We start from the raw sequence: 13,035 nt of genomic DNA on the forward strand, positions 1-13,035 counted from the left end.
CTTAAGTTGAGTATAGAATAGCATTGGAAGGGTTGAATACCTGATTTATACCCTGAGCAAACAGTTCCTTGTGATGTATGCATTATTTCAATCACTATCTAGCCATATCCACACTAAATTATTTTCCCCGCATGAGACCTCTGCCCTCTCCCCCAATGAAGCAGCGCTGCCAGGCCCGGCTAGCCCCGCACCTCGGGACGAAGAGCCACGGTGCTCCGCTTTAGTTTCGTTTCTATCGCCCGCACCAGCCCAACTTTGGACGCTCATAACTCGCACAGGGGAGGTCCCAGCCTCCCCGAACTTGCCAGCCAGCGACCTCTGCCCTCTCCCCAACGAACCAGCACTGCCTGGGCCGGCTAGCCCCGCGCCTCGGGACGAAGAGCCATGGTGATCGGCTTTAGTTTCGTTTTTCTATCGGCGGCTCCAGCCCGACTTTGGACGCTCGTAACTCAGGCAGGGGAGGTCCCAGCCTCCCCAAACTTGCCAGCCAGCAACCTCTGCCCTGTCCCCAACAAACCAGCGCTGCCAGGGCCGGCTAGTCCCGCACCTCGGGACGCAACTGGGCGTGTTGGTTGTCAATTTACTCCTGACAGGCCTCGTGTCTTTTGGCAAATACCGAGTGGTTTATATGACACGCCCTAGCGGTTCTCGTTTGACTCACCAGGTGGCTGCCAAGCAGGTAGGGTCGGGCACAAGAAATAGTTTGTTTATCGTAGTCAAACAGTTGAAGGGTCGCAGTGTTTTTACAGGGTCGGTCGGGTAACCGGAAACACACACATTTTGTTTGGCCTAATTATTAAAATGGTTAACAGATGTATCGTAGGAGGGTGTAGCAACACCAATCTTGATGGGATTAGTACTCATCGTTTCCCACATTGCGCTCAGGTGACAATTCCATATTTCAATCCAAAATCGCTAGCTGCTAAACTTGGTCTACACAGACAGTGCACTGAAACCGTGCAAGCTCTCGCAGCCTGCTGGCGCTTCCACAGGTGACGTCACGAATCTGGCTCCAGACTCCCTTGGGTTTTTTCCAGACGTGTTTTATTTTTTTCTACTGTAGACAGATGGCCTTGTGCAAAATTACCCTTCTGGAGGAGTGTGTAAAGGGACATACTTTCATAAAAAAAAAAAAAAGAATTTGGTCCAGGATATGCATTTTAATGTATGAGGTCGTAAGTCATGTGTTTGCAGCATTCACAGTTCTGATGGCCCAGGGAAAGAAACTGTTTTCGAGGCTGTTTGTTTTGCTTTTCAAGCTCCTGTAGCGCCTTCCTGAGAGCAAACGGTTTGTGACCAGGGTGACAATTATCCTTGATGTTGCTGGCTTTGCTAAGGCACCGAACACAGGACCATGTGAACTGAAAGAAGGAGCTCATTCAATCACTAAGGGAGGCCAAACACTGAAGCTGTAAGGTCTCACCTCAGAGAAGGACATGTCAAAGAACCTGAAGTTGAAAGCCTGAGTTGACATTTAGGAGTGTAGAGGTGCAGTTTGGAATGAAATGTATCATGTTAAATCATTATGAAGGACTGATGTATAACAGCTAATCATAATTTTTGTGGCATCAAACTGCACAAACACTGTGTAGCACACACTTGACTCACCATTCATATAATGTAATGACTTACTTAGGGGGGAAAAGGGGCATTAAGCCCCACACTTTTGTTTTTAAAAGATTTATATGGTCTAAAGAATGTAGGGTGGCACGGTGGTGCAGTGGTTAGTACTGTCGCCTCACAGCAAGAAGGTTCCAGGTTCAAACCTTTCGGCCAACGGAGGCTTTTCTGTGTGGAGTTTGCATGTTCTCCCTGTGTCTGTGTGGGTTTCCTCCCACAGTTCAGAGACATGCAGAGTAGGTAAAATACCCAGCCACTGGTGTTTTACAAGCCAGTGCATACTTAGTGCTGGTCCCAAGCCCAGATAGACTGGGGAGGGTTGCCAGATCAAGCATGAGGCACAGATCCGCTATGGCGACCTCTCACAGAAACAGCCAGAAGAAGAGGATACGGTATAAAGAATGTAACTTCATTAACGGTGTAATTGAACAAACACATACAATTACAAATTAACTGGTATCAAATCCAATTATTAAAAATAGGTACCCTATAGGTACATGTGGCTACTGCTTATAAATAATTGTTTTCTAATACCATGTCCATACAGTAAATATAGCATATATACATGTTATCAATTAAACTCGCCTCATCTCTTGCAAGCATCACCAAGCTATGAGCAGCATCAGGGCTTGTAGTATTTTGGTTACCGATTTTGTTTACCGTGTTTTGTTCAAAATACAGCGCTGTAAACTATATTTTCAAAACAGTAAAAAAAAAAAAAAAAGCACTGGTTTATGAATTGTCTTAGAAGCATCTGAGCACATTTTGTTTCACAAGTGTAGTGTAAAGACTCAAAAATTAAATTAAAGCGAATAGCAGAAGTTTGATATCAGCTTCTCAATATATCTGCCAAAAAGCTTAAAAAAATAAACAAAACCTTTCAGAAGGACCAAACTAAAGCTGTGATAATCAAAAGGCAAATTTTCTTAAAATAAACATCATTTACTTGATATCGAATCAGTAGCCTTGGCAAACCACAAGGTAAATTTAGTTTATCTTTCAACACTACGATGTTATAACAAGGTTTCTCTTACCCTGGTGCAAATCCTACACAGGATCCTGTAGGATCTTATTTAGGAATGGGATCCGGAATAGGATCCTACATAGGAACAGGATCCTATTTAAGATCCTGAATAGGATCCTATGTAGAAATAGGATCCTGCACAGGATTACATTCCTATTTAAGATCCTAAGTAGAAATAGGATCCTATATAAGATCCTGTGCAGAATCCTAAATAGGATCCTAGAAGGAGCCAAAATCTTGGAAGTGATGGGATCTTGAACATGATCCTGTATAAGATCTTGAAAAAGTATCAGGATCCTGTAAAAGATCCTAAGTAGGATCCTGAATAAGATCCTAGCTCATATGCTTCAGGATCCTAAGTAGGATCTTGTAGGATCTTAAACAAGATTGAGTGGGATCCTGAATAAGATCCTAACTCAAATGCTTCAGGATCCTGAGTATGATCTTGTAGGATCTTAAACAAGATCTTGAGTAGGATCCCGAATGAGATCCTAACTCGAATGCTTCAGGATCCTGAGTAGGATCTTGTAGGATCTTAAACAAGATCTTGAACAGGATCCTGAATAAGATCCTAACTCAATTGCAGCAGGATCCTGTGTAGGATCTTGTAGGATCTTAAACAAGATCTTGAACAGGATCCTAACTGGATACCAACAGGATCCTGGGTATGTTCTTGTAGGATCTTAACAAGATCCTAAGTAGGATCCTGAATAAGATCCTAACTGGATACCAACAGGATCCTGAGTAGGTTCTTGCCGAACGAATTCCCAATACGGTGATTCAGCAAATTCAGGGTAGCATGGAAACAAGGCTTGCTAGCCCTAAATTCTTGAATAGATAGTGCATTTAAAGTTTTTTTGCGAGGTTTTTTTAAACTTAAATAAATATCCTTCTGTACAAGAGCAGAAGAGGGCTCACACATACTATATGTGATTTAGGGTTTAAATATAGCTAAATATGATGACCTTTATTTCAACAAACCATAATAATGTGAATATGGAAGACAATTTTAACTATTCCATGATAATATTTCAGAGTTACAGTTTTCATGAGTTTGCTTGAATAAAGTTATAAAGAGCAGTGTTCCATATTTATTCAACTATGAAACCTAGTACAATCAACAGCATGTTTGGTTGAAAAATAACCTTCATAATAATGTGATTCATCTAAAAGCCCTGGTGCAAATCCTGGCCAGGATCCTAACAGGATCCTAGCAGGATCTTACCAGGATCCTAACCAGGATCTTGTACAGGATCTTAAATATAATCCTAAAGGATCTTGTCCAAGATCCTACAGGGTCCTGTACAAGATCCTGTAGGATATTGTATGATCCTGTTCAAGATCCTGTAGGATGTTGTAGGATCCTGTACAGGATCCTGTAGGATATTGCAGGATCCTGTAGAAGATCCTGTAGGATATTGTAGGATCCTTCACAAAATCCTGTAGGATCTTACCAGATCCTGGTTAGGATCCTACAGGATCTTGTCCAAGATCCTACAGGATCCTGCTCAAGATCCTGTAGGATCCTACAGGATCTTCTACAGGATCCTGTAGGATCCTACAGGATCTTCTACAGGATCCTGTAGGATCTTGGACAAGATCCTTTAGGATTATATTTCAGATCCTGTACAAGATCCTGGTTAGGATCCTGGTAAGATCCTGCTAGGATCCTGGTAGGATCCTGGCCAGGATTTGCACCAGGGTATTTCATTTCTGGTTCCGAAGTTTATCAAGAAGTAGAATGGGTAATCGAACTTGATCAGGATAAGTGCTGATTGGTTATCAGAATCAGAATTACTTTATTTATCCCCGGAGGGAAATTCAAATTTGCAACCAAGCTCCTGAATCAAGGAAGAAGTAAACATGTCTAAAAATAGAAGATAAAATAGTCTTTAAAAAAGAATAAAGATAAATTTAAATAAGTTCAATAACTTAAGTAAAAGCAAAATGAAGTGATTTTATATTCAATGATTCCTATATACATATATTGCACCTGAGTTAAGGATACATGGTAAGAAGTGTACCACAGTTATACAATTGCATTGTACAGCCTGACAGCAACAGGTAGGAATGATTTCCTGTGTCTCTCAGTACGACGTTTCGCTATTGTTACGCTCATTCTTACAACACGATGACACAGTGGCTACTGCCTTGCTTCACTTTTATGAGGCAGTAAACACAAAAATGCAACAGTTTTCCAAAAAGTCAACTTTTTTTTTCAGTTGTAAAATTTCATTTTCCTGCAGACAGTTATGACGCATTCCCATTGGCTCCTGGGTAATCTGCATTAATGTCCATCATGCTGGTGATTAAATTCCATGCATTTTCTATTTATTCACCTTCTTTATACAGGCCTAATAAGGCATCAGTGAGAGAAAGCTTGGAACCATCCTAAAAACACCACCATGCACTCGCTCTAGTACAGGCAAGAACACAATACAGCACAAACACAGAACTGACTCGGTGAGGGAACTGACAGGGTTAACAAAAAACAGAGCAAATCCACCTACATTTGTGCTTTTGGGAATTGAAAAGAAACTGGAGCATCCATGAGAACCCCACACAGGAGAACATCCTAAACTCTAGACACAGAGAGGAACCGGAGCTCAGGATCCAACCAGGAGCCTGGAGCTGTGAGGCAACTATGGTACCAAGGAGCAGAGTTGTTTTGAAAGAAGTTGCAAAGAATTGAAAAGATACATTTCCAAGCTGAACACGTCTGAAGAACCATTGGGCTGTAATTCACAACATCTGCACATGGATATAGTGTGTAGGCGATTCACAGTGTGATTACAGCCACTCTGCAGAGCCTCTGTGTCAGTATGTCTGAAGATTCTCAGTCATCCAGGTCATAGTAAACTGTGGGTGGTAAAAGAGAGCAACTGGACTTGCTTGAAGATTCTTGAAGACGTTTTACCTCTCATCTGAAAGGCTTCTTCAGTTCTGTCTGACTACTAGGGAGTATCAGGTATTTATCCTGTCATAGATAAAAAGCAATCCTAAGGTGTCGTTGAGTCATCCTGTTGGTGTGGGTCACTGGGGGCTGGGCGTGAACGGTCAAGAGAGTCGTTGGGGTGATCAGTGGTTGTTGGTTCTCCCTGTTTTGCTGGGAGTCACTGAAAACAGCTGGGTTTTGGTATGCATTCAGTTGTCTGGGAAGTGTGCCAAGGACTGCATTGTAGGTGGCTGATAAATGGTGTCTTATGGCCCTTTTCCACTACCCTTTTTCAGCTCACTTCAGCCCGACACGGCTCGCGTTTCGACTACCTCAGAGCGGCGCGACTCAGCTCGCTTCAGCCCTACTCAGCACCCAAAACTCGCACGGTTTTGGAGTGGGGCTGAAGCGAGCCAAACCGAGCCGAGTGGGGCTAGGGGCATGAGGAGACACTCCCCTGTACACTGATTGGTGAGGAGGAGTGTCCTCACATGCCCACACACGCCCCGCGAGCACGCTGGGATCTGTAAACACCGTAAACCCGGAAGAAGAAGAATTACGAGAATTATGAAGCCTTATGCGCCTCGCCTCATCTATACGCTCTTGCCAGTATCTGTTGGCGTTGTCGGTGACAACAAGCCACAGAACCAAGACCAGCAACACTAATGACTCCATGTCCTCCATGTTTACTGTTTACTATCCGGGTCGTGAGACTACCGCTTAAAAGCTCACTGATGTCACTGTTTGCGCCGCCTAACGACATCACGTGACGTCCACCCACTTTCGCTAACTCCACCCAATGTGTCCACCCACTTCCAGCCAGCATGGTTCAGCGCGGTTATAGTCGAAATGCAACCCCAACAGCCCTACTCAGCTCGACTCAGCCCAACTCAGCACGGCACGGCTCAGCCCAACTCAGCCGCGTTGGTAGTGGAAAAGCGGCATTAGACCACCACCTCTGTTCAGTGATGGCCGTTCCAGGTTGACAAAAATGGCTTCTTTAACTCCTCGCTCATACCAACAATCCTCTCTGGCTAAAATGTGTACGTTAATTCTGAAATGAGTGTCCTTTGTTGTTAAAGTGCATATTCTGGACCAATTTCGTGTATATATGAAAGTATGTCCCTTTACACACTCCTCCAGAAGGGTAATTTTGCACAAGGCCATCTGTCTACAGCAGAAAAAAATAAAATAACAAAATGTGTCTGGAAAAATCCCAAAGGAGTCTGGAGCCAGATTCGTGACGTCACCTGCGGAAGCGCCAGCAGGCTGCGCGAGCTTTACGCGGTTTCAGTGCACAGCCTGTGTAGACCAAGCGCTCCCATTTCTCTCTCACTGTCTGGTCTTTTGGAAAACGATGAGTGCTAATCCCATCAAGATTGGTGTTGCTACACCCTCCTACGATACATCTGTTAACCATTTTAATAATTACGTGATAACATTGAAGAAATTTGCAGAAAACCACCAGGTCGTTTTCTCATAAACAAACCAGCGCTGACGTAGGATTCAGAAGGAGGCGTCCCGCATGTGACATCACGAAAATCAATGTTTGCCGGGAAATCCAAATGGCAATTTTTTCAGAGGCGGACCAATTCGCCTCAAATGGCTTGATTTCAACTGAATTTTTCTGGTATTGTGCAAGGTAAAAAAATTGCACAAAATGCAAAATGTGACAGATATTTGACCAAAGTTTAGATAGATTAGATAAAACTTTATTGATCCCTTTGGGAGGGTTCCCTCAGGGAAATTAAGATTCCAGCAGCATCATTACAGATAAACAGAGAATAGAAATAGAGGAAAACTTCTAGATAAATTAAAATAAATTAAGTGTTTACATATGCAAATATAAAAAGAATAAAATATGGGGGAGAGGGGAAGGGGGAGGAAGAAAAATAAAATTTAAAAAAAAGAAAGGGGGGGAGAAGGGGCGGGGGCGGCAGGAGAGATATTGCACATTATATTGCACATTGTCCGGTATTGCTTACTGTTAGGCTAGGCTACTGCTCCTTCCCGTCCTCTGTCCTCCTGTTACCCCTCCTCCCCCCCAGAGAGGAGTTGTACAGTCTGATGGCGTGAGGGACAGAGGAGTTTTTGAGTCTGTTCGTCCTGCACTTGGGAAGGAGCATTCTGTCACTGAACAGGCTCCTCTGGTTGCTGATGACGGTGTGCAGAGAGTGACTGGCATCGTCCATGATGTTCAATAGTTTGTCCATAGACCTCTTCTCTGCCACCGTCACCAGAGAGTCCAGCTTCATGTTTAATATAAAATAGGAGAATTACAATGATCTTGCTCCTGAATTTACCCGTGATATGCACTTTAAGATGAAGATAGACAGCAGAGTCCTGGCCTGAGGAACTGGCTCTCCTGTGTTGAGCCATGCGCCTGTGAAGCGGTTGTTTTGTTACCCCAATATATAAGTCCGTGCATTCCTCACTGCACTGAATTGCATACACTACATTGTCCTGTTTGTGTCTGGCTATTCTGCAGGGCTCGACATTAACGGTTGTCCGCTTGTCCGGGACAAGTGATACTTAATGTCGGACAAGTTCATCGTCTCAGTTACTTGTCCGATCGGACAAGTGCCAAAATACGCCGATATTCGGGTTACATATCAAATTTATCAGTTTATTTACATGATTTCCGAAGCATCTCACTTGACATATTGTTTTGATGAATCGCCGGATGTTTCTATTCGGAAAGCGCGATGTGCGCATGCGCAATAGTCCACTTGTGAAACCGACCAATACCACTTCGTATATTTGAACTGAAAAGTAAATGGTTGTTTATGATTGGTTTTAATCGTGTCATACACGTGGATTTGTTGACATTTCTGTTGGCGGGATCATTATTCAACTGTATATTTACTGTATGTTGAGTATGTGGTAATTTCCAAATCCTTGAATTGCTGTTGATGGTGTACATTATATAGCCGAGCGTGTGTGGTGGGGAACGTGCGCCTGCATGCGTGTGGATTGACAGGGAGTGAGGTAGGAGTGGGGAAAGTTATCTATGAAATACCAAGCTGTCAAAATGGCTGCTAATTAGGTTACCGGCTGTATTAATTAACTAATTAGTAATGGGAGTTTAGGGATTTGAAACATAGGGCTCTATAATTTAGATATAAATTATGGATTATTTTAAATTATCTTTTTTTTGACGATTAAATACCATACAGGAGCCACACTGAATCATTAGACAATTAATCAGTGGAGGATATACGTATATTCAAAATTAATTATTTAAAAATGAAAATATATCTAATTTTAATTTTCTGGTCTTCAATTTCTCATAAATAAATTAATGATTGATGGAGTCCAATTGATGGAGCAGAACTCAAGGGCTGATAGATGAAGATGAATAGAAACTTTATTTGTATCCATTCATCTGTGAGTCAATAGAGGTGTGGAGGTTTTCATAACAAGATATATTATCTTGTCATTTGATACACTGAAATCTAGTTATAATAATCAGTCATTTACAGTATTAGTCAATTTTGTTATCAGTTGTTTTTATTTGTAGCATTGTTGTTATTTGTTTCTCTTGTCCAAACTAGTGATATCTCATCAAGTCATAAATTTTATGATAATGTTACTTTTTGTGATATTTGTTACTGAACTGCAGAGCACTGATCTGTGTATATACAATGGTTAGTGTTTCTGGATCTCATAGTATAGTTATTTTGTTCTTAAAATTTTATGTTCGTAATTTCTACTCTATTAGAAAATATTGCTTCAGAACTTCAGCAGAATAATTGGTGAATTATGGTATCAATCAGTCTGTTTTACTATATTTTTTGAACTTTTGCCTCAGTATATCAAGTATTGATTACTTTTGATTCATAGACTACGTTCAGACTGCACCCTGAAACGACCCATATCCGATTTTTTTGCCCATATGCGACCTGTATCCGATTTGTTATTGACAATCTGAACGACACAGATCCGATTTTTTCACATGCGACCCAGGCCGCTTGAATATGTGGTCCTAATTCCGATGCATATCCGTTATTTTCACATGCGACTGCAGTCTGACCGGACAGGTCGCATTCATGCGACCTACACGTCATCAACAAGAGACAAACGTCACTATTCTGCGTTGGCTAATCCCGCCTCTTTGGTGGAAAACAACAACATTTGTACAGTTTTCAGAATTTAAATAGACTTTTATAGAATTGATCAAGCTAATGGTGGATTTGGTAGGGACCTGGATGTTAAATCATCCTGTATTACAAGATTATAAGATTGTTCTGGAAATTTCCAGTAATTTGACACCTTCGGTCTCATTAGTCTGCTGCCCACATTAATCAGATTATTGTGCGAGTTCCGCCACCGCCACAAAAACCACATCACCAGGTCTCGCCTCATCTCCATGCTTTACTTGCAAACTTGAAGAGTGCGCTTTTTTTTTGTTTACGTATTACGTAGATGTGCTTATTACGTGTCAATTTGCGCATGCGGGACACTTTTGGGTCGTTTTCTGTTCATATTGGAGATCGCATACAAGTCTCATATAATTGGTAATGTGAACGGCCTAACAAAAAAATCGGATTTCACAACAAATCGGATATGGGTCGTTTCAGGTTGCAGTCTGAACGTAGTGATAGATATTATGCATATGTTGTGAATTCGGAAACAAATGCCATAAAGATTGTTGGGTTACAAATAATTTGTGGTTTTTTTCTCAAATATTTCTTTGGACAAGTCAACTTCACATTCAGACAAGTAAATTTCCTTTCAACTTGCCCGACAGGACAAGCGGTTTCAAAAGTTAATGTAGAGCCCTGATTCTGTCCTTAGGGTGGACCAGTTTCTGCTTCAGGGTGTTACTGGGTCTGAAATGTTGTGCTTGTAGAAGATCCTCCTGAGTTTCTCAGATAGACCAAAAATGTACGGAATGACAATGTTCTTGCGTTTGTTCCTGTTATCCTCCTTGTCTGAAAGCCCAGTTGGGATACCTGCAGTTCTGAAAGAAGAAAGAAGGAGCAAAATCACATCAAGAAAGCACTTCAGAACTGTGGGTATCCCAACTGGGCTTTCTTCAAGAGCAGAAAAGCGAAGCCTTTCGGATGAGAGATGAAACGTCTTCAAGAATCTTCAAGCAAGTCCAGTTGCTCTCTTTTACCACCCACAGTCCTCTGTGTCAGTAATGTGTAGGAGTCACATATGGCCCTTTTCCACTACCCTTTTTCAGCTCACTTCAGCTCGCTTCAGCTCACTTCAGCACGACACGGCTCGCGTTTCGACTACCAAAAACCAGCACGACTCAGCTCGTTTCAGCCCTGCTTAGCCCCTAAAACTCGCACCGTTTTGGAGTGGGGCTGAAGCGAGCCAAGCCGTGCTGACTGAGGTTGGGGGCGTGAGCAGACACTCCCCTGTGCACTGATTGGTGAGGAGGAGTGTCCTCACATGCCCACACACGCCCCGCGAGCGCGCTGGGATCTGTAAACACTGCAAACCCGGAAGGAGAATAATTATGAATTACGAGAATTTCTGAAGCCTTATGCGCCTCGCCTCATCTATACGCTCTTGCCAGTATCTGTTGGCGTTGTCAAGCCACAGCACCAAGACCAGCAACACTAACGACTCCATGTCCTCCATGTTTATTGTTTACTATTCGGGTCGTGAGACTACCGCTTAAAAGCTCACTGAATCAGTGACATACAGAGCATCGTGGACGAGTTCGCGGAGCGCAAGGCTCGTCGTATGCCCTTCAAATAATGCGCGCAGTAGGCTATTGATGTTTTATTATGAGCCATGTACAGTATGTCGCCGAATGTTTTTTTGTTTCTGAGTTACATGCTCGTTTGAAGGACTTAATGTACAAAATAACATAGTTGCACCCCGTAGTGTTGAAATTGGTAAACACAGTGCATTCAGTGAGGTTTGCACCGCCCTCCTTTTATTTCTGACTCTTCCTGTCACTGCTGCAACCTCTGAGCGCTCATTCGTATGCCCTTCAAATAATGTGCGCAGTATAGGCTATTGATGTTTTATTATGAGCCATGTACAGTATCCTAATGTTTTTTGTTTCTGAGTTACATGTTCGTTTGAAGGACTTGATGTACTAAATAACATAGTTGCACCCGGTAGTGTTGAAATTGGTAAACACCGCAGTTGCGGACATTTTGTAGCCTAAAATGATGTTATGATAAGCTTTAATAAAGGGCCCGGTCATTTGCCCCGCCCCCGGCCCGGCTCTGACTTGTTCCGCCACTGTCACTGATGTCACTGTTTGCGCTGCTTAACGACATCACATGACGTCCACCCACTTTCGCTAACTCCACCCAATGTGTCCACCCACTTCCAGCCAGCACGGTTCAGCGCGGTTGTAGTCGAAATGCAACTCCAACAGCCCCGCTCAGCCCGACTCAGCTCGACTCGGCACGGCACGGCACGGCACAGCCGCGTTTGTAGTGGAAAAGCGGCAATATTATGTTATGTTTGTACAGTGTATGTGTTATTCTGCATACACACTGCCCTTATTTACAGAGCACACAGGAGCAGGCATGCTTCAACACAGCGTCTAGCAGTGTAAACACCCTGAACCCCGAACTAGTCCACAGCTGTATTTACCTTTTGTGAAACGATGTGAGACTGACGAAGTTTCTCCTCGTCGTTCAGAGCAGCCACACGCGTCTTTATCTCTTTCCTGAGCGTCTGTTTAGCTGCTCTCAGGGCCGCCATAGCGCTCAGCTGGCTCGTAAGAACCCGTAAAGTTGAGTGCACTATTAGTACTTCACTAAGAGATTAGGAGTATCAAAGTTTGAATATGTTACATCGTTAATCATTAATGGATGTGCACTTTCTGTGTCAACAGATCAGCGACTACGTCAAACTGTACGTCGCTCATAAGGACTACATTTACCAGCGGACGCAGCTGAATGAGGTCACTTCCGGTTTTTAGGACTCGACGAAATGGAATAGTTTTAAAGAAAAAAAACCAAGGTTTGTTTTTAAAGCGAGTTTCAAATAAATAAGTAGATCGATAGATATGTAATGTAACGTTTCATACGTCAAACTGTACGTCATTCATAAAGACTACATTTACCAACGGGCGCAGCTTAATGAAGTCACTTCCGGTTTTTAGGACTCGACGAAATGGAATAGTTTTAAAGAAAAAAAACCCGAGGTTTGTTTTTAAAGCGAGTTTCAAATAGATAGATAGATAGATAGATAGATAGATAGATAGATATGTAATGTCACGTTTCATACGTCAAACTGTACGTCACTCATAAGGACATTTACCAGCGGTCGCACCTGAATGAGGTCACTTCCGGTTTTTAGGACTCGAAGAAATGGAAGTTTTAAAGAAAAAACAAACGAGGTTTGTTTTTAAAGCGAGTTTCAAATAAATAAGTAAATAGATATGTTATGTAATGTTACGTGATGTATTATACAGCACAAAGAGAATGTCTGGATGAGATGTTGCTATCTAAATTCAGTCAGGAAATAATTT

The 13,035-nt window shown here is 42.5% G+C and overlaps 2 protein-coding genes across 2 annotated transcripts in view; one reads left to right on the plus strand and one right to left on the minus strand.

Moving 5' to 3' along the window:
* mthfs (5,10-methenyltetrahydrofolate synthetase (5-formyltetrahydrofolate cyclo-ligase)) overlaps positions 1 to 12,452 on the minus strand; it is a 58,960-nt gene extending 46,508 nt beyond the window's left edge. The window contains exon 1 of the mRNA XM_060941104.1: positions 12,153 to 12,452. Coding sequence (XP_060797087.1) covers positions 12,153 to 12,263 — 111 coding nt within the window. The 5' untranslated portion in view covers positions 12,264 to 12,452. The remainder of the gene's footprint in view (positions 1 to 12,152) is intronic.
* The window catches only part of zfand6 (zinc finger, AN1-type domain 6), a 32,898-nt gene continuing 31,795 nt past the window's right edge, over positions 11,933 to 13,035 (plus strand). Inside the window, exon 1 of the mRNA XM_060941106.1 lies at positions 11,933 to 12,524. The gene's annotated coding sequence lies outside the window, so the exon portion shown is untranslated. The remainder of the gene's footprint in view (positions 12,525 to 13,035) is intronic.

This window comes from Neoarius graeffei, chromosome 15 (assembly GCF_027579695.1).
Source record: "Neoarius graeffei isolate fNeoGra1 chromosome 15, fNeoGra1.pri, whole genome shotgun sequence".
NCBI classification, from domain to species: Eukaryota; Metazoa; Chordata; class Actinopteri; order Siluriformes; family Ariidae; genus Neoarius; species Neoarius graeffei.